General features: G+C 43.9%; 2 protein-coding genes and 1 pseudogene across 5 annotated transcripts; 2 read left to right on the forward strand and 1 right to left on the reverse strand.

The window, feature by feature from the left end:
- Nucleotides 1-9,591: 9,591 nt before the first annotated feature.
- LOC125541466 (disease resistance protein RGA2) lies at nt 9,592-15,027 on the forward strand. 4 transcript variants are annotated; one of them, XR_015615848.1, is made up of 5 exons: nt 9,592-10,063; nt 10,155-10,904; nt 11,037-13,447; nt 13,543-13,753; nt 13,824-15,027. XR_015615848.1 is itself a non-coding variant. In XM_087543363.1 (4 exons), exons 2-4 carry the CDS (start codon nt 10,173-10,175, stop codon nt 13,592-13,594), a joined length of 3,195 nt encoding a protein of 1,064 aa, XP_087399489.1. In that variant the 5' UTR covers nt 9,592-10,063; nt 10,155-10,172; the 3' UTR covers nt 13,595-13,822. The 4 variants fall into 4 exon arrangements, 2 of the variants coding, with proteins under 2 accessions (XP_087399489.1, XP_087399497.1); XR_015615847.1 differs by having other exon boundaries at nt 13,881-15,026; XM_087543363.1 differs by lacking the exon at nt 13,824-15,027 and having other exon boundaries at nt 13,543-13,822.
- Nucleotides 15,028-15,951: 924 nt separating this feature from the next.
- On the forward strand, nt 15,952-18,533 carry LOC147988191 (uncharacterized; annotated as a pseudogene).
- A 1,270-nt stretch (nt 18,534-19,803) lies between these two features.
- LOC125540963 (disease resistance protein PIK6-NP-like) lies at nt 19,804-20,547 on the reverse strand. The gene has a single exon (XM_048704480.2). It carries the CDS (start codon nt 20,545-20,547, stop codon nt 19,804-19,806), a length of 744 nt encoding a protein of 247 aa, XP_048560437.2.
- Nucleotides 20,548-21,173: the final 626 nt, after the last annotated feature.

Here is a 21,173-nt window from a genome sequence, read left to right on the forward strand (position 1 = left end):
AAAATACGTTTTTAGATATTTTCATAATTGGCTTAAAACCGTAAAGAATTGGGAGAGACAATATATACCAAAAAATCGCATTTGTTCAAGCTTTCCAACGCCGTATCATTTGTTGCATTCGGACTTACGATTAAACAATAAACTCAAAAATACGAACTCGGTGGAACTTGTACCGTTTTCTAAATTACTTTTAAACCATTCAAAAGTAGAAAAAAGCTTCAACATAAAAAAGTAGCGCCTTTTCATAAGCTTTCGGAGGCCATATCATTTTCCTCAATTGGATTAGCCATTTAGAAATCGCACCGAAAATACGAACTCGGCTGTTCTGTTTGTGAAATTTTATGATTTTCCAAATTACTTTTTAATCATAGGGAATTAGAGAAAACTATCAACATGTGAAAGGAGCGGTTTTGCAGCAGCTTTCCAACGCCATATTATTTGCCTCATTCCGAGAAACGGTTTAGAAATGCGAATGAAAATACGAATCACATTTTTTGTATGAAGAAAAAACGGTTTTCAAAACTACTCTTAAACCACTTACATTTTGCCAAAAATTTAACTTTGGTCACAATACTCGTGTCCATAGCTTTTCAACAGTATGTCGCAAGCCCCATTTGGATAATGTTTGCGGTGTAAGTGCATCTAGTGCCCCTTAATGATTTTGGTGTATTGAAGACTTATAGGTTAAGGGACTAATGCGTTTATGAGTGTACACGGGTCTATAAGTCTATGAAGAGTTTGTTATTTACAGAGAAAGTCGACCCCTAAAAATGAAGTTCTTCATCTGAAGACTTTGGTATTCTGAAGAATTTTTGAAGACTTTGAAAGTGAAGAAATTGGTGTGACCTTGAAGACTTGGTATTCATTTGAGGAACATCAAGCGTGAAGACTTTTGTTTTTATAGTTTCATTTTCTCTTTCTTGAGTCATAGGAAACACCGTACTGTTAAAGGGGGTCGAGGAAATACTAAGGAAAAATTTCCAAGTGATGCTCAACTCAAAATCCTACACCTACCAATCCCTTCGAGTGAAGCCATTGGAAATCTCATACAGTTCAGTCAATCTCTTCAATGACAGAGACGAAGTTCTTCTGGTCGCCGAGGAATTTGTTCTGACTGAGGAGTTAGGAATTCGCCAGTGCGGATTGCCTACACAGTGAGGAACATGATAACCCTGAGGAATTTGAACCTCAAATTTCCGACCGTTGCTGTGCTACGCGCCAGTTGTCCCAAAATATCTTATCCACCTAACGGTCTTATCCACCATGTGCTCACTAGGCTATAAATAGCCGCCCCCTACAACCACTAGCTGGTTGGCTGCTCTGAGAGAAACTGACACTTGTCATTTGAGAGCATCTCATCCTCCGAGGACTTTGAGCGAAAATCATCAAGTGAGGAAAACCCAAACCCAAACACCTACAAACCCAAAGTGATTGAGCATCACTGAAGCAATTGATCCTGCGTGGATCCGACGCTTGTTACCTTTGAAGACTGTGCTTCTTCCAGACGGTTAGGCGTCATGGTCTAGAGCATCCAAGAGGAATTGTGGATCGCGGAGTGACCGAGTTTGTGAAGGTTCGGAAGTCACTTAAAGACTTACCACGAATGATTGGACGAGGTCTGTGTGACCTTAGTTCAAGGAGAATATGGTGAGGACTGTGTGTCATCAGGTTTAAATACCTAGCCACTCCAACCAGATGTACAACTCAGACAACAGTTGGAACTGGTCTACCAAATCATTATCTTCACCAAGCCAACTGGTTCTATTTCCTCAACTCTTTCATTTCCTCATTACCGTGCTGTGTGCTTGTCATATTTGTGTTTGAAGACTTTCTCAATTTCCTCAGTTCAATTTCTTCAGTCTGTTTGTCTTCATCCTGTGTTATCCTGTGATTACGCTTTCTGTACTCTGTGCTTGTCTTCATTTCATCATGATGACTATGCTTGTCTTCTATTATGTTTACTTCTGAGTACTTATTCCGCTGTAAGTAGTTCTTCGCTAAGGAATTTCCTCACTAGCAAATTCCTCAGTGAAGAATTCATAAAAATCGCCTACTCACCCCCCCTCTAGTCGATATAACGCACTTTCAATTGGTATCAGAGCGAGGTACTCCCTTGTTCTGTGTGATTTTGGTTTAACCGCTTGGAGTTTTAGTTATGTCGACCGCAGGTATGAAGAAAGTGACATTCCCTATCTTTGACGGTCACGAGTATCCCAAGTGGAAGGCCATGATGAAGAAGCGCCTCATGGCGATGAACAGCGAGCTGTGGACCGTCACTGAGATTGGTCTGACCGATCTATGCAAGATGGCGGAAGCTGATGACATTCGCAAGTACACTCTTCTCAACCTCACGGCGAGGGACGTCATCTGCTCCTACCTGTCTCAAAATCAGTTCAGGAACATCATGCATCTCGATCACGCGAAGCTTATCTAGGACCGTCTCTCTGATGTCTATGAAGGTCATCGAACCTGTCATGATCCTTGGTTTGAGGACTTCAAGGAATCTCTCAAATCAATGACATTTGAACCAGAATCATCATCCTCCTCACCATGTCTTATGGCAGATGGTGAAAAGGTAACTAAATGCTATCTGTCTGAATCCAGCGATGATGAATCTGGTGATGAATTTGGACCCAGTTATGTCAAACTTGCTTCCCTTGCCGCTAAACAACAAAGAGCTTTGGAAAAGGTTCAAAACATGCTTAGTAAGAGCGATGATATGTTGGGTGAAGAAATGGATCAGTCAAAAGCTTTGGCTGAAAGTATTCAGAGACTTCATACTAAGTATGACTCCCTTCAAGATCAACATAACACTCTCTTATCTGATCATGAAAAACTTTCTTATGAATTTCTTCAAAGAAAGCAAGATCTTGAGAAGCTAAGAGTGAGTTATGAAGATCTTCAGAAGGAACGCGATTCATTACTTGCTCAACAAATCAGCGCTGCTCAGGAAGAATTTGTTCCTCCATGTTTGAAATGCATTGAACGTGAATCTGCTAATTCTTCACCTGAATGTTCAAATGCTTCTAATGTTACAAATTCTTCACCTACCTTTGCTATCACTAATTCCTCATCTGAGGACATCGCTAGTATCACTGACGATGCAGGGCTGAAGGAATTGTACATGACAGGCATGTACAAAAGCCTCAAAGGGCATTAGACTCTTTGTGATGTGCTTAAAAAATAGATCCTCAACAGGAACCCTAGGAAAGAGGGTATTGCCTTTGAGAGGAAACTCAATGCTGATGGTACATATTGGAAGCCTGAGCAGTACCCCAAAACCTCACGGGTTGCTGCAAAGGGACCTCCAGTTGATCCATCTAATTTATCTGGCTTTACATGTGAATCTTCTCATTCTTCTGATGAGTCATTTGACTCTAATTATAAATTGTTCAAAAATCAGAATGGTGAAGTATTTGCTAGATATGTTGGCTCTAACTGCAGGAATGGTTCCCCTATGAAGAAAATCTGGGTTCCCAAAAGGTGCCTTCAAAGTCTTCAGGTGAATGTCATCATGACACCACCTGTGAAGAATAGGAACCCCAGATCAAATTCTTCATATGGACCAAATTCTTCATATGGATACAAGTCCTCATACGGACCAAATTCCTCACGTGGATCAAATTCCTCAAAAGGATCAAGGTCCTCATATGAACATCATCGTGCTAACAATTCTGTTTCACAGGGAAGAGCCAAGGGCTATGAATATAAGCATTATTCTTCTAATCATTATGTTCATAAGTCCTCGAAGAATTTCTCTACTTATTCATATGCTTACCCTAACTCCTCTTATGTGAAACGAAATGGATTAGCTTCTATGCCACCTTTCTCGTATGGAGCTCGCAGAGTGATGAACTCTTTGCCACCCCTTCAGATGTGGGTGGTGAAGAAAAAGAACTAATCTCTTATGCAGGGTCAGGTCTCCAGACGTGCGTAAACGTCTGAAGAATTTGCTGGAGACCTAAAAGATGCCTGAAAGGACGCAGGCTAATCATGAAGAAATGAACTTTCATTTCTCACGTCCTCATACTGCTATATCTGTTTTACTGCTTGATGAAATTGATCTGATGAATTTGATGTCATATTCTTCACTGATGAAGTATATGAGTTCGTAAGCTGCACTAATTCATCTGCAGGATGATCAACCAAAAGCCACTGAGTGGGTCCTCGATAGTGGATGTACAAATCACATGACTGGTGACAAGAATCTATTGATGGATGCTCCCTTATCACCATCGCATCTGAAGCATATCATCTCAGCTGACAAAGGCAAAAGTCAGGTATTGGGTCTAGGTAAGGTTGCGATCACAAAGGATCGACACATGGACAAAGTCATGCTTGTTGAGTCCTTAGGATACAACCTTATGTCTGTCTCAATGCTTTGTGATCTTGATATGGTTGTTGTCTTTGGCAAGTATCGTTGTGTTGTGGTTATGGAAGCTGACAATTCCAAAGTCTTCAAAGGCTTTAGGAGAGGAGACTTGTATATTGTTGATTTCTCTACAGGACCGCAACCAGCTGTGTGCCTACTTGCAAAAGCTTCAGAAGGCTGGCTATGGCATCGACGACTTGGTCATGCAGGCATGAAGAATTTGCACACGCTTGCGAAGAAGAAGCATGTCATTGGCATTGAGAAGGTCAAATTCCTCAAGGATCACTTATGCGGAGCCTGTGAAGCTGGAAAGATGACCAAGGCCAAGCATCCAGCAAAGACTATCATGACCACTACTCGACCATTTGAATTGCTTCATATGGATCTCTTTGGTCCTAATCATTATTCTGCTGTTTCAAATGAAGCATCTCAATATGGCTTTGTTATTGTTGATGATTATTCTCGTTACACATGGGTACACCTTGTTACTTACAAACATGAAGTGCTGGAAGTCTTCAAACAATTTTTCTCGAGGGCTTCAACCAACTTTGGTGTGAAGATCAAGCACATCAGAAGTGACAATGGCACTAAGTTCAAGAATTCGTGTCTCGATGACTATCTTGATGAACTTGGTATTACTCATGAGTTATCTACTCCTTATACTCCTCAACAGAATGGCTTCGTGGAGCGCAAGAATAGGACTCTTGCTGAGATGGCTCGCACTATGCTTGATGAGTACAAAACGCCTCGTCGTTTCTGGGTTGATGCAATTGATACTGCGTGCCACATCATCAACAGAGTATATCTTCACAAATTCTTCAAGAAGACTGCCTATGAACTCCTCACCGACAAGAAACTCAATGTGAGTTATTTCAAAGTCTTCGGTGCCAAATGTTGGATTAGGGATCCTCATCACAACTCAAAATTTGCACCGAAAGCACATGAAGGTTTTATGCTTGGTTACGGAAAGGACTCGCACACCTACAGAGTCTTCAACAACGTTCTTCACAAGGTTGTTGAAACTGTAGATGTGCGGTTTGATGAAACTAATGGCTCACAAAGAGAGCACCTACCTTCTGTGATAGATGAACCAGCACCTGAGGATTCTATCAAGTTCAAGGCTATTGAGGATGTCATTCCTACTTAAGAATCTGCTGAAGAATTCATTCCAGAACGAGAAGAACGTCGAGCTGATGCACCTGAGGAAAATGTTGACGAAATTGGTGCTGAAGAAATTCCTCAATGACAACCAACTCATCCTCGCGTTGCAAAAGAAGTGCAAGTGGAGAAGATCATCGATGACATTAGAGCACCAGGTCCTCTCACACGCTCAAAAGCTTCACATTTATCTAACTTTTGAGGGCACTATGCTTTTGTTTCTATCACAGAGCCCGCTAAGGTAGATGAAGCATTTCTGGAGCCTGAGTGGATTCAGGCCATGCAAGAAGAATTACATCAATTCGAGCTCAACAACGTCTGGGAACTGGTCAAACGTCCAGATCCTCGCAAGCACAATATCATTAGCACAAAATGGATCTACCACAACAAGCAAGATGAAAATGGCCTTGTGGTGAGGAATAAGGCACGACTTGTAGCTCAAGGCTACACACAGGTTGAAGGAATTGATTTCGATAAAACTTTTGCACCTGTTGCTAGACTTGAGGCTATTCGCATATTACTTTCTTATGCTAACCATCATGATATCACTTAATATCAAATGGATGTGAAAAGTGCATTCCTCAATGGTAAGCTTGAGGTAGAAGTATATGTTGCTCAACCCCCAGGTTTTGAAGATCCAAAGAATCCTGACAAAGTCTTTAGACTCAATAAGGCCCTCTATGGCCTCAAGCAGGCCCCTCGGGCGTGGTATGATACTTTGAAGGAATTCCTCATGAAGAATGGCTTCACACCCGGTTCACTCGATCCTACTCTGTTTACAAAATCTTATGATGGTGAACTGTTTGTGTGCCAAATATATGTTGATGATATTATCTTTGGCTGTACTGACCAACGTTATAGTGATGAATTTGCCTATATGATGAGTGAAGAATATCAAATGTCTATGATGGGAGAGTTGAAATTCTTCTTAGGTCTTCAAATTCGTCAACATCGCAACGGCATATTCATATCTCAGGAGAAATACCTCAAGGATGTACTGAGGAAATTCGGCATGCAAGATTGCAAAGGAGTCAAAATTCCTATGCCCACAAATGGCCATCTGTGCACTAATGAAAATTGTATTGACTTCGATCATAAGGTATACCGCTCCATGATTGGTTCTTTACTGTACTTATGTGCATCTAGGCCAGATATAATTCTTAGTGTTTGCATGTGTGCCCGGTTTAAAGCTACACCGAAGGAATCACACCATAAGGTTGTGAAGCATATTCTTCGATATCTAGCTCACACATCAACACTAGGATTATGGTACCCCAAGGGCTCGGCTTTTGATCTCATTGGATATTCTGACTCTGACTATGCTGGCGATCATGTGGACCGCAAGTCAACATCTGGTACATGTCATTTCCTCGGACGATCTTTGGTCTGTTGGTCCTCGAAGAAACAGAACTGCGTATCACTGTCTACTGCTGAAGTTGAGTACATTGCTGCCGGTTCTTGCTGTGCTCAACGACTGTGGATGAAGCAAACTCTCAAGGACTATGGCGTCAACGTGAAGAATGTGCCTCTCCTCTGTGACAATGAGAGTGCCATCAAGATTGCTCACAACCCAGTTCAACACTCGAAGACAAAACACATTCAGATTCGTCATCATTTTCTTCGTGATCATGTGTTGAAGGGCGACATTTCTATTGAGCATGTGAAGACTGAAGAACAGCTAGCCGATATCTTCACAAAGCCCTTGGATGAGAAGATATTTAGCAAGTTGTGGTGTGAGCTAAATATCTTAGAGTCTTCGAATGTTCTTTGAAAAGGACACTCATCCTAACACTTATGCAAAATTGATGACTTAGATGTGCAACACAAGAAGAAACGTTTTTCTTCAGTCAATGAAGAATAACACTCTAAGTGTGAAGAAATTAACGAAGAATTTGATTCTCAGAACCCTACGACAATTGTACGCAGTGTCTGAAATAATCATTCTTATACGGTGGGTCACGCCACCACCAAAATTTGAAAATCTTCAATTTGAGTTTTTCCTCCGTTTCGTGAAATTCCTCAGTTGTTCAAATTCTTCAAGTTTTCAAAATCTTCACTTGTTCCGTCATTTTTCTTCATTGGCTATATATACAGCATTCACTTATGGCTAATTCTTCATGTTGGTTTTTCTGCTAAGTGAATGTGATCGGACCCTTCCCCCTCTATGCTATACTCAACCCAATCTATTCACAAATTCTTCATGTGCGTTCTATTTGAAACTCGTTCAAAATCTTCACTGTGTCCTTATCAGCTAAAGAAATTGCGAACGGAACTTTAAAACTAATCTTATCCAAATGTTCGGTTTTGCCGCTCAAACCGTTTCGCATCCCACGATACATTTTTGAAAGTGCGTTATATCGACTAGAGGGGGGTGAATAGGCGATTTTTATGAATTCTTCACTGAGGAATTTTCCGATAAGTAAATTCCTTAGCGAAGAACTACTTGCAGCGGAATAAGTACTCAAAAGTAAGCATAACAGAAAACTAGCATAGTCATCATGATGAAATGAAGACAAGCACAGAGTACAGAAAGCGTAATCACAGGATAACACAAGATGAAGACAAACAGACTGAAGAAATTGAACTGAGGAAATAAATAAAGTCTTCAGTCAAAGTCTTCAAACACAAACATGAACAAACACTCAACACAGTAATGAGGAAATGAAAGAGTTGAGGAAATAGAACCAGTTAGCTTGGTGAAGACAATGATTTGGTAGACCAGTTCCAACTGCTGTCTCAGTTGTACATCTGATTGGAGCGGCTGAGTATTTAAACTCGAGGACACCCAGTCCCGGACACCCAGTCGCTGAGCACGCAGCTCAGGACACCAAGTCCTCACCGTATTCTCCTTGAACTAAGGTCACACAGACCTCGTCCAATCACTCGTGGTAAGTCTTCAGGTGACTTCCGAACCTTCACAAACTTGGTCACTCGGAGATCCATAATTCCTCTTGGATGATCACACACATGAATAAACAGACTTGACAAGACTCACACACCTTCTACTGTCACTTGGAGGGACCTTTCATTTGAACGCTTGAGACATGACTAGCACACCCACAGTATTTTAGTTAAACATGCTTGATTTTGTCCACATATAATACTAACTATATTATTTGAGACTTAGGATCTCAGCCAACCATATAGATCCACCATTTAACTAGAATAATTATTCCTACTACCATAGGATGAAATTTACCTACATTTTTTCAGTGAAGCGATATGGACAATCACGGCATGCGGTCCAGGAGAAGGGAATAGTGGAGAGACAACTAAGCGAGGACTGAGTTGTCGCTCCTGCCGTTCACTATGATGGTGTTATCTTTCTGTTCGAAACTTTTATCGGATTGCTTAAGCTATGTTATGTACTTAAAAAATGTTGTATATGAGAAGTTTAACCATTGTATACTGATTTTTGTGTTTTTCTTTCTTCAACATGGGTCTTAATTTCTTTCTTCAACATATAAAAGGGTCATATTTTTTTTCTCGTGTCTTCCACATATGTTTTTTTCTCCTCTTTTTTAGGGAACATTCTTTTTTTCTGGTGTGTTTTGTGTTTTTTAGGAGTTGGTGTATTTGTATTGGTGCGTTGCAAACGAGGGCTGAAATGTAAAGCTATAATGAAAATGTGTTGGGCTTACCAAACACATCGAACCGGGCCAGGAACATAGAAAAAATGGGTTCTCATTCGTATGCTGGTGAGCAGCCTCACCGAGAAGAGCGACGACGTTAGCGGCGCAAGGTTCTGCCAAACTGATTTATTTTGGTGAGTACCCTTTGGTTCAGGACATCATTAACAACTAGGTAAGAGGAAAGATGGTGACGACTTTATACCCTTTTTAAGCGCTGACGGATAACTGAGTGCTGGCTGAACGCCTTGAAATTCGTCATGTTTATATAATATCTACCTTGTTTACACGAATTTGATTCGATTGTTGAAAAAAAGTTTAAAATCTATATGGCTATGATTGAATGGCGTTTTCTTACATTCATATCCGTGAAATGCGGGAGGAAATTTAGAGGTTGCGCGGTGCAGATGCCCTAGAAAAGCTCTGAAGAAAAGGCAAAGAAAAAGCCTCCGTCCAGGTCGAGCCGCTACCCTGTTCCGGACCCTCCACGCGCATTCCTCTCTCCCCACGCCAAGAACCTGAGCCCCGCAGCTCTAAACCCGCCGGCGACCCCCCTTGCCGCCATCCACCGCGCCCGTACGGCGGACGCCTTCCTCGTTCCTCCTCCTCAACCATGTAGGTAAAGGCTTATCCTCCCGAACCCCAGCCAGACCTCCACCGGAGACCCTCCAGGCCGGCGGACGGCGACATTATTGGCAACTGGTACTCCGGAGCGCCTTTTCGGCAACATCGGCGGCGGCGAGCATCTCCTTCGACCGTACGTGAGGCTGCCTCGCGGTCCCCGGTAAGAAAGAGATCCCCTTTTCGCAGCGAAATCAGTCCCAGATCCCGTCAACAGTAAACCCCAGCCGCCGCCGCCACCTGCACCGGCACCGGCGACGGCGCCGTCGGCGTCGTCAACAAGGTAACCAACCGTACATCGCCTCTCTTTACAAACCGCTGCTCTCACCGGTAGAAAATTCCCCAATTTCATACTGTTCACTCTTCGTCCGCAGCAAAAGCACTCCGTTTCCATGGCGGCTGATTTGGAATGGAAAGCTGCGGAGATCGTGGCCGTGCTTGGCTGGCTGCTGTCTCCCGTCATCACCTTGCTCCTGCCCAAGGTCCTTGCCTGCCTCGGCTTCGACGCCTCGCAGAAGCTCCGGGAGCTGGAGATCCACATCATCCCGGAGCTGAAGAAGACGATGAGAGCCGTGGATCAGGAGAGGATGATGCAGAGAGGGAATAGAGTGAAAACCGATTTGGACGCGCTGGACAAGATGGCCGCCATGCTCAGGCACGCTCTCGAGGATGCCGAAGACATCTCCGACGATTCCCAAGACAAGATTGGCGTCAGGTGCTGGCATCGGCTCCGCCGCGCTTTCGCCGTCTGCATTGCCCTCTTCAAAGGGTGCTGCATCCAGATTGCACGCATCGGCCGGACAAAATCAGCTCGTCTGCTGCAGTGGGCACGGGAAAGCTCCTTGTCTTTGTTCCTCCTACCCAGACCCAGGTCAGAGGAGCCCATTCCGGCGAATAACAGTGCCGCCATCACAAACAAGCCACTTCCAGTGATTATTGATATTCCGGTGACTACCAATGCTGAGGCCTCCGGCAATGTGCGGTGGCTCTCTAGCTTGTGCACCTCGTTTGACTTGTTCAAGAACTGTGGTACATCACTATACAGCTGGTTAGCTCATGTCTTTGAGGCTGCCTGCTTTTACAGAGACTGGTCATACCAAGTGGTTGGCATCAAAAAATGTCAGGTACACCCAATTTCATCACCAACTCCATCGGCTCTTCATTTCATATGCATTCTATGTACATGTAAAAGCTCAAGGACGACTGTCCAATATTTATGTGACTGACATACTCGTCTAATATTTTGCTACTTTCAGGAGAATGCCTCCTTATTTGATATGTTAGATGTATTCTTTACTGCTATGTCAAGATTGAAATTGAAGAAAAGGATACAGCAGGTGGAAAACACCGTCAGTGAAGTGAAGAAGTCACCACTCTTGGGTGTGGCAGGCAACAGCACACCAAAAGATATTGCCAACAAAAACAGGAGAGAACTTGGAGCTGCTAGCAAGCGGGAGGTATTTGGTCGAGAGGCGTTGCGTGATGATATCATGGCAAGGCTGCGTGAGATACCACAGGGTGATGCACCAAGCTATAGTCCATGTTACTCTGTGATTGGCATCTATGGCGTTGCAGGGTCCGGGAAGACTACCTTTGCAGGATATATTCGAGATTACATAAAGGAGGAATGCAAGGAGGAGAAACTTTTCGACACTATCATGTGTATTCATGTGTCAGAGACTTTCAGTGTGGAGGATATATTTCAAGAAATGCTGAAGGATATTAGCCAAGATAGTCTCTCTGGTATTTCAGATCATAGGGGACTAAACAAAAAGTTGAAGGAAGCATTGCGTGGCAAACGTTTCTTGTTGATATTGGATGATCTCTGGGTGAAGAACAAGAATGACCAACAACTGGAGGAACTAATCTCTCCACTCAATGTTGGGTTGAAAGGGAGCAAAATCCTGGTGACGGCTCGAACAAAAGAAGCAGCTGGAGCTCTGTGTGCCGATAAACTTATTGAAATGCCTGATTTGGATGAGGATCAGTACTTGACGATGTTTATGCATTATGCGCTAAGTTGTAAAAGTATTGCCCTTAAAGAATTTGAACAAGTTGGGAGAGAGATTGCCAAAAAACTACACCGATCACCTATTGCAGCAGTAACAGTTGCAGGACGGCTTGGGGCAAACCCAAATATCAGTTTTTGGAAAAATGTTGCAAAGCTTGACATGTTGAATGACACCATGGATGCTCTTTGGTGGAGCTATCAGCAGCTTAATCCGGACATCAGGCGATGCTTTGAATTCTGCAATATTTTCCCCAGAAGATTCCAACTGGAAAAAGACCAATTAGTCCGCCTCTGGATAGCACAAGGGTTTGTAAAGACCAGTTATGCAATAGAGGAGATGGAAGATGTAGCCGAGGGCTACATTCAAGAGTTAGTGTCATGCTCATTTCTGCAACCAAAAGGAACAAGGTCGCTGATGGAGGGTTCTAATACTGATTGCTTTACAATTCATGATCTGCTGCATGATTTAGTAAACAAGGTCGCTGGAAGTGATTGCTTCAGAATCGAGAATGAAAGGGGCCATAGAGGAGAAGGCTGGAAAGGAGATGTCCCTCGAGATGTCCGACATCTTTTTGTTGAGACATATAATGCAGAATTGATTACTGAGAATGTCATTGGATTGGAAAATTTACGCACTCTCATCATCAATGTTGTTGCATGGGATACACCAGTTGAGGAAAAGGTCCTTGAGAGTATATGCATGAGTCTGCTGAAGTTGCGGGTACTGGCCATTGATTTCTACCAGAGACGTCGAATCAGCAATCCCAGTGATAAGTTATTGGTCCCAGAATCCATTATTCAGTTAAAGCACCTCCGCTATCTAGCTTTCCCGAAAAGTCGCCAATGCAAGGTTGTTTTACCATGCACACTAGCTAAACTTGTCCATATCCAGCTGCTAGATTTTGGTGAAGGCGAAATTTCGGAATTTACATTTTCTGACCTTACCAACTTGCGGCACATATTATGCCTGGACGTGAACTTTCCTAACATAGGCAGGCTAAGCTCACTTCAAACAGTATCAGACTTCGTAGTAATGAATCGACAGGGTTATGAGATAAAGCAGCTTAGGGACCTAAACAAGATTCGTGGCAGGCTGCGGATCATTGGCCTTGGAGATGTTAAAAGCAAGGAGGAAGCTCTTGAAGCCAATCTAGCTGCCAAGGAAAGGCTCATGGAACTGACACTACTGTTCTGTCGGCGCACTGCAGAAGTTGAAGCAGAGGTACTTGAGGCCTTGTGCCCTCCTGTGGGGCTTGAAAAACTGTCTATCTGGTTCTACAGTGGCTCAAGGTACCCAGATTGGATAGTGGGTAAGCTGAACGGTGGCCCAAAGGGCCTGCAAATACTTGAATTATGTCACTGCAGCCAACTGGGACCTGGTCCTCAACTTGTGGGTTTCCCTCATCTTCGTAACCTCAGAATTGGGTGGTGCGACTGGGACACCTTAGCAGGCAAAATGGAGCACCTCACATCGCTCGAGACACTGGAGATCATTGGATGCAAGAATATCCGGTCGCTTCCAGCACTGCCCCGGTCTCTGTTGAAGTTTGAACTTTATCACTGCCATGATGAGCTGATGAAGGGTTGTCAAACAGTAGGAGATCCAAACTGGCTTAAGATAAAGCACATCCCCATGAAAATATTTCGCCCACGCATGTAAGGCTGTAAGTGTAATCCCCTTTGCTGCCTTGTTTTTCTTCCGTAATTAATTATTACAGTCCGTGGCTAACTCTGGTTATATATTTGGTCAGTAATTCGTCAGCGTCCTCAGAAGGCCCTTCTCATGCCCCTGAAGCGATTTAGGCCTGAGCAAGACGGCGAAGGGAATGTGCATGAAGCAGGGAGGTGCATGGTTTACAAGTTGAGATTTGTTCTGTCCATTCGTGTGATTCGAGTGTGTTGTCTGTCAAGACTGTATTCCTCTTTGCTGCCTTGTTTGTACCTCGCTTATGCAGCTCTCTGGTATGTACCTCGCCTACGATTTATTCAGATTTGACGAACCCTACGATTTATTCAGTATGTCAATGAGCAGGATAAATGTCTTGTTCTCGAGTTTATTACTATTGTGGTGATTCCTTTTGCCCGTCAGGATCTGCTGGTTTCATCTCTGCTTCTGATTCCTTGAGGCGTGTGTTCATGCTCTGCTTGACCCAGTTACGTACTAGTTGCTTGTCTTCAACAACAAGGCCCTTCAACCCGTTGCCTGGTCATATAAGAAATGAAAATCTTGTAATATTATACCGTTTGTTCCTGAAGAAAGCTACTGTCAGTCCGGCCGGCGACAGGCTTATTATAGGTGGGATGCTAGAATCTGAAAATCTGGTTTCTTTCAAGTTTCAACCATCAAGAGTTGTTCATCAGCACATTCTGATGAGTGGGGTCATTGACCTCAAATGATAATATTGGAGGTGTCTGCTCAAGAATCTGAATTCTGAAACCTTGCACTATTGTGCATATTGTTCCTTGAAAAGAGAGACTGTACTTTTATTTCATGAAGCTAAACCGCACGCAAGCATCTGGTTCAGGCTACTCTCATTTTTCAGGATTGCTTTCTGAAGCTTCTTTTGGTGGTCATTTGAGTTCAGTCTACTAAGCAAAATAATCAGGCCAGCACTTATCCGAAGGCCTGTACGAGTGTCTTAATTAAATTGACAAAATGTGGTACAGCCTGACGATCTTCTGCTAGAGTGAATTTATTTATATTCTAGCATCAGCAGCAATAGTCACTAGATGCAGTTTCCGTGGAATAGCACATAAATGAAGACATTCAGGCTTTGGTAATGTGCATGGTTTTATGTTGGCAATCCTGAAAAAGAAAACCTGGTGATTTTGTTTAAGGAAGCTAAACGGTCTTGTCCGGACGCTTCAGAATTGGTTTCTTTTGATGTGATTTCTGAACTTGTATAGCCCCCTTCTTTTCATCCTATAACCAACCTGAGATAATTCAGGTCAATAAAGGCACTTGTCACCAGCTGTTTCTGTGGAATAGCTTCAGCTTAACTGATGTTCAGTTCAGAGAGACAACCTGAGATAATTCAGGTCAATAAAGGCACTCTTCACAAAATTCAGAGCATATATGTCACACGAGTAATGCAAGTAGTGTCCAGCAGATCATATGAAAAGTACTATTGTCGATCATGGATCGGATCGCATTGGGGTTCTTTTTCTTTTTTGCATTGCCCATGCATAGCTTTGGTCTTACAAGACTTTGCTATCCGCCGGCGAGTTTTTGTGTGTGTTGGTGTTGGCTGTATGCATTCTAGATATGTAGAGGCCAGGTGTGTGCTCATTATATTTATATCCTTTTGATACTTCATTTTGAGCCAATAAAATCCACCGTTTATCGAAAAAAAACAGAGCTGCTAGCTAGCTAGTCTAGTATGTTGCTGTGATGTTTATTATGTAGTACTGACATGCAGTCTATATCGAGCTAGGATAGTTCAGCGCAGAAAAAAAAGGAAACGTCATAAAAATAAAAAGTGATGATCAGCTGTTCATTAATTCAGTAAGTAAAACAGAGTAGGTACAAGTGTCAATCAAGTGCAACACAAACACGTGGATTCTCCTTTTCTGCTGCTGTGCAACTGCATTTGCCAGGCACTAACTAGTTCAGGGAGCAAAAGCATTTGCCATCTGCTGCATGCAGAGCACTGGAATGGAACAAGAATATTACTTCTTCAGATTGAAATAACGGCGCTTTTCTCACATGAATCGCGGAGAAGACAAGAAGAGGCTAAGAAGAGGTGACCTTGGTTGTCAGCGACTCTACGACCACTACCCCGACAAGATGTGATCCGCTACAGGGCGAACCGGCAAGCAGCTACAAGGCCCGGCCCAGGAGGAACCAGAAGCAGCCTGCTCGGTTATTTGGGCCAGAATGGGTCCGGTAGACCAGGGTATAAGTGTAACAGTGATGCTTGTAACGGGTGGGCGGAAGGAACGGCTTCGGCCGGCTGGATAGGATAGCGTGTGACTGGCGTGTGTTGCTTCCTTGTTCTTCCTTCCTCAGATTCAAATTCGGATCCTGTAAGCAATAGAGAGTATAATTCGAGAGAGAACCAATTGGTGCTTACAATTGGCATCAGAGCTACAGATCCTGGCGCAACAAGTTCCGAGCCACCACCCGCATGCGACGAGATTTGCGGCGCCGCCGAGAAATCATGGAGAACATGTCGCTGGCGACGAAGACGGTGTACGAGTTCCTCAAGGCCGAATTGGCGGAGTCCCTCGACGTTCGGTTCAAGCGACAGGATGAGGAGGCGTCGAAGTCGATGCGCTCCATCGTGGGTGATCTGACGACGCGGATCAACGACCTCAAGATGTCGACCGGGGTCGACATGGATGAGATCCGTGCCGGAATGGAGCGACCACCGACCTCTACCTCGTCGTCCATGGGCAGCCGCCAGCAAGCAAGTCCGGCCCAGATGGGCAGTGGTGAGGGAGGGGTGGAGGGCAGCCGCTCAGCCCCGCCTGCCATGGGGAAGGATCACGTTCCTTATGTTCCTCGTCCAGCCAGAGGTATGAGATCAGAGATCAACCCAGTCCAATCACCTCGTTACTCTGAAATTCACTGAGAAAATACTGAGCAATTCGGTTTCGGTCCTCGCATTGACTTGCCTCGGTTCGATGGAACTAATCCGAGGCTATGGCAAACGAGATGTGAAGATTACTTCAACATGTGTGGAATGCCCCGTCAGTTGTGGATATAGTTTGCTTCCACTATGTTTGAAGGGCCAGTAGCTAGATGGCTGGAATCTGTGCAGCGCAGGGTTCCGGATGCGTCGTGGGAGGAATTCTGCAGGTTGTTGCAGTGCCGTTTTGGTCGCAGTCAGCATCAGGCGCTGGTGCGGAAATTTCACAGTATATCTCAACTTGGCACTGTGGAGGAGTATGTAGAACAGTTCGCTGAGTTATATGATCAATTATCAGCATATGAGGCTGTGCCTGAGTCTGTTCACTATGTCACAAAGTTCATTGATTTATTAAATCCTGCAGTCAGAACGATGGTTGCTCTACATCAGCCCCAAGACTTGGATGCAACTTACGATCTCGCACTTCTGCATGAATCACTAACAAGCTCTTCTCCTCAAGTGGGTCAGGCAGTCAGGAGACAACAGTCAACCATTTCAGCAACTCAAAACAAAGCACTGCCTACCAAATCCTCGGAAACTCATAAACCAAATGCTGGTGAAGATAAATGGGCTGCTCTTCGAGCATACCGCAAGGCCAAGGGACTATGCTTCATGTGTGGAGAAAAGTGGGGCAGGGATCATCAATGTAAACAGGCAGTGTCCTTACATGTTGTGCAAGAGATGGTCGAGTTTTTCCAATGCACCGGCAGTAATGGTTCTGAAACTGATGATGAGGAAGTCAATCTTATGGCATTATCAGAAGCGGCAGAATGAAAAACGTCCAAAAGAAAGGCATTCCAACTGATGGTCAATATCAATGGACAGCAGAATTTTTTTTGGTGGACTCTGGTAGTACACATTCATTTGTAGATACTGCCACAGCTGCAAAACTACCAGGCATACAGGAATGTACAGCAATTAAGGTCAGGGTAGCAAATGGAGGAATAATGAGCTGCTGCAGCTACATTCCAAAATGTCAGTTGTCAGTGCAAGGAAATCTGTTTGAACATGATCTCATAGTTTTATCTCTTAGTTGTTATGATGGAATTTTAGGAATGGAGTGGCTATCAAGGTATAGTCCAATGACAGTTGACTGGGATCAAAAGTGGATGTCATTTGCTGTTAATGGAAGGACAGTAACATTGCAAGGAGCAGCACCAATTGAGTTTGCTTACACCATCATTGAACTGTCAGTGGTGACTGCTGAAAATGCAGCTAAGGTGATACCAGAGATTCAGGAGTTGATTGAGGAGTATCAGGATGTTTTCTCCATTCCAGTGGGACTTCCCCCAGAAAGAGCATGTGATCATTCTATTCCTCTCATACCTGGTGCTAGGCCCTTTTCTCTCAAACCTTACAGATTGGCACCTGAATTAAAAGATGAGGTTGAAAAACAAATTCAGGAAATGCTGGACTCTGGAGTAATTAGAAGAAGCAACAACCCCTTCTCTTCTCCCATCCTGCTGGTCAAAAAGAAGGATCATACTTGGAGATTGGTTGTGGACTATAGGCATTTGAATGCAATCACTATAAAGGGAAATTTTCCTATGCCAGTAATAGATGAGTTGCTGGATGAACTACATGGAGCTCAATGGTTTACCAAACTTGATCTTAGGGATGGGTATCATCAGATCAGACTAGCCCCTGGTGAAGAATACAAAACTGCCTTCAAAACACATCATGGTCACTTTGAATTTAGAGTGGTGGGCTATGGTCTTACTGGTGCACCTAACACATTCCAGGGAGCAATGAATGTTACCTTATCTCAGGAGCCAGAAATGTTGAGATTCTTTGTGCTAGTATTCTTTGATGATATTCTCATTTTCAGCAAAACTCTGCAACAACATATCCAGCATGTCAGAAGAGTGTTGCAAGTGCTCAGGAGAGATCAGTGGTATTTCAAGATATCAAAATGTGAGTTTGCATCTCAAAAATTGCTTTATCTGGGCCACATCATTAGCAAAGATGGTGTGTCAACAGACCCAGAAAAGATCAGTACAATTGAACAGTGGCCAGCACCTTTTTCTGTTAAGGAGGTCAGAAGTTTCTTGGGATTGGCAGGATATTACAGGAAATTTATTCGCCATTTTGGTGTGATTGCAAACCATTAACCAATCTTCTGCGCAAGGGTAACATATTTGTGTGGACAAGCATTGAGGAAACAGCTTTCCAAACCCTGAAAAATGCACTTATAACTGCTCCAGTACTGGCCTTGCCAGATTTCAAAAAGGTGTTCACTGTTGAGACTGATGCTAGTGACTGTGGTATTGGTGCAGCATTAATGCACGAAGGCATCCTCTTGCTTTTGTCAGCAAGGCCTTGGGGCCACGAAATCAAACTCTCTCAGTATATGAAAAAGAGTTCTTGGCCATCTTGCTAGCTATAGAACAATGACGCTCCTATTTGCAACTCAAAGAATTTCAGATAATCACTGGTCAGAGGGCCTTAGTCAGCTTGACAGAACAAAGATTGCATACAGCTTGGCAGCAAAAAGCACTCACTAAACTGATGGGGTTGAATTACAAGATTGTATACAGGAAGGGAGCTGATAATCGAGCTGCAGATGCCCTTTCTCGTCGACCACATCCATCAGCTGACTGTTACATGTTATCTTCAGTTTAGCCAGCATGGATACAAGAAATCATACACAGCTACTCACCTGACACGACCACTCAGGCAATCATATAGAAAATTGACTATTGCTCCTAATGCTGGTCCGAAATTCTCATTACATTATGAGCTCCTACGATATAAGAAGAGGATCTGGATTGGTCTAGATGAACAGTTGCAGAAAAGGATAATTGTTAATCTGCATGCTAGCTCAGCTGGTGGCCACTCTGGTTTTCCAGTAACATTCAGAAGAATTTCTCAACTCTTTTATTGGAAGAATATGAAAACCATGATCAAAACTGCTCTGCAACAGTTTGAAATTTGTCAACTGGCTAAACCGGAGCGAGTGCCATACCCAGGGTTACTGCAGCCACTACCAATACCCTCACAATCGTGGGAAATGATGACGATGGATTTCATTGAAGGGTTGCCTCCGTCTCGACAGTTCAACTGTGTGCTAGTGGTCATTGAAAAACTATCCAAGTATGGCCATTTTCATTGCTCTGAAACACCCTTACACAGCCAGCACAGTAGCAGAGGCCTTTTTGGATCGGGTGTACCGTCTTCATGGGTTGCCGTTGTCATTGGTGTCAGACCGTGATCCAATTTTCACTAGCTCCTTCTGGAAGGAATTCTGCAACAGAACAGGAATCAAACTTCGAATGAGTTCTGGTCAGCATCCCTAGACTGACGGGCAAACAGAGCGCGTCAATCAACAAGTAGAGGGATATCTCCGCTGTTTCATCAGCGCTCATCCGAATGGGAGAGAGATCAACCTAACACATATAAGATCTTCTTGAAAATCTTGGTCATGTCAGGATTCCGAGAAACGGAAACAAAAGCTACACTGTCAAACTGCACTTTGATCTTGTCATACATTGCTTTTGCCAGAGTTGTCTTGCCCTGTCCGCCAAATCCAACAATAGACATTGTCCTTAATTGGTCCTTGGACCTCTCATTGCCGTCACACAGCTTCTTGATCAGCTCATCTCTTACGTGATCTATCCCAACAAGCTCCGTGACATCTTTGTACACGGCTTTCAAGCGGGGATCAATGGCATCGCCCCTCTCGTTGTCCTGCGCGTCAAGGATATACCTTTCGCGCAGGTCGCCCAACTCCTTGGCGACCCACTTAGCTTCTTCGATGGCATCAGAGATTTGATGAAAAGCCTTACCCTTGGTAAACAGTTTGGTGGTCTTTCTGAGGAACTTCTTAACTCTATTCTTCATGTTGGTGGAGCCACGGTCATGGCCGTGCTTCTCCACGCGCACGATGAAAGCGTCGATGGCGTCCTCCATATGGTAGGAGAGGTCCCTCAGTTTGCCTCCCCAGATGAGGACATGCTCGTCGAACTGCTCGGCCGGCTTGGCCCCAATCTTGTGTAGAACGGCGTGCATCATCTCCAACTCCGTGATCAGAGATTTGACGTTGTTCCTCACGTGTGTCTCCAGGTTGTTCTTGTCCGCGAGTAGGCCGCCGAGCTTCTTGATCAAGGGGATCATGGCGGCCTCCATGGCTTGGACGAGGAGTGGTGTGTTTTCTTGCTGTGACGGAGGAGTTGTGCTTATTGGTTCTTGTAGAAGTGCATGCTCTAGCCAATGCAACCAAAAGACCGATCTGATGGAAGAGACTACGCAGCACATTATACGTCAACACTCCCCCTCATGTGTGGCTCCCTCAGGCCTAAATGTGGACCGAAAGTGGGCTGCAATATAATTGCGCCAGCCGGGTCTTGAACTCAAGACCTCTTAGCTCTGATTCCATAGAAATGCATGCTTTAGCCAATGTAATCAAAAGACCGATCTGATAAAAAAGACTAGGCAGCATATTATACATCAACAATTCTAATACGGAGAAACCGAGGAGATGGTGGATTGATGGTTCAAATCGATGGTGGTGGTGCAACACTCCATGTGCTGTGACCCGTCAATCCGTTACGTGGGTTAGCAACGCCAAGGAGATAATATTTGGAGCCGAGTGGTCGAGCGCAGTCCATCCTCACACATGGTTTTCTTCACGATTAGGTGTGTGTAATCAGACTTTTCTACGTCTGCTTGCCATCACAAAATAAAGGCCATCCATATCTGATCATGAATGCTTGGTCTGATTTAGAAGATAAGACTGGTCTGTTATTTTTACA

The sequence above is a fragment of the Triticum urartu genome, chromosome 1A (genome assembly GCF_056163025.1).
Source record: "Triticum urartu cultivar PI428250 chromosome 1A, HENAU_Tu73, whole genome shotgun sequence".
Lineage (NCBI taxonomy): Eukaryota > Viridiplantae > Streptophyta > Magnoliopsida > Poales > Poaceae > Triticum > Triticum urartu.

What these genes read in the sequence shown, in the direction of transcription:
- LOC125541466 (XM_087543363.1), top strand. Translation starts at nt 10,173, where the DNA reads ATGGCGGCTGATTTGGAATGGAAAGCTGCGGAGATCGTGGCCGTGCTT. An exon ending in TTGGCATCAAAAAATGTCAG is followed by an intron (nt 10,905 to 11,036) that starts GTACACCCAATT and finishes TGCTACTTTCAG; the next exon opens with GAGAATGCCTCCTTATTTGA. An exon ending in AAAATATTTCGCCCACGCAT is followed by an intron (nt 13,448 to 13,542) that starts GTAAGGCTGTAA and finishes ATATTTGGTCAG; the next exon opens with TAATTCGTCAGCGTCCTCAG.
- LOC125540963 (XM_048704480.2), bottom strand. Translation starts at nt 20,547, where the DNA reads ATGGAGGCCGCCATGATCCCCTTGATCAAGAAGCTCGGCGGCCTACTC.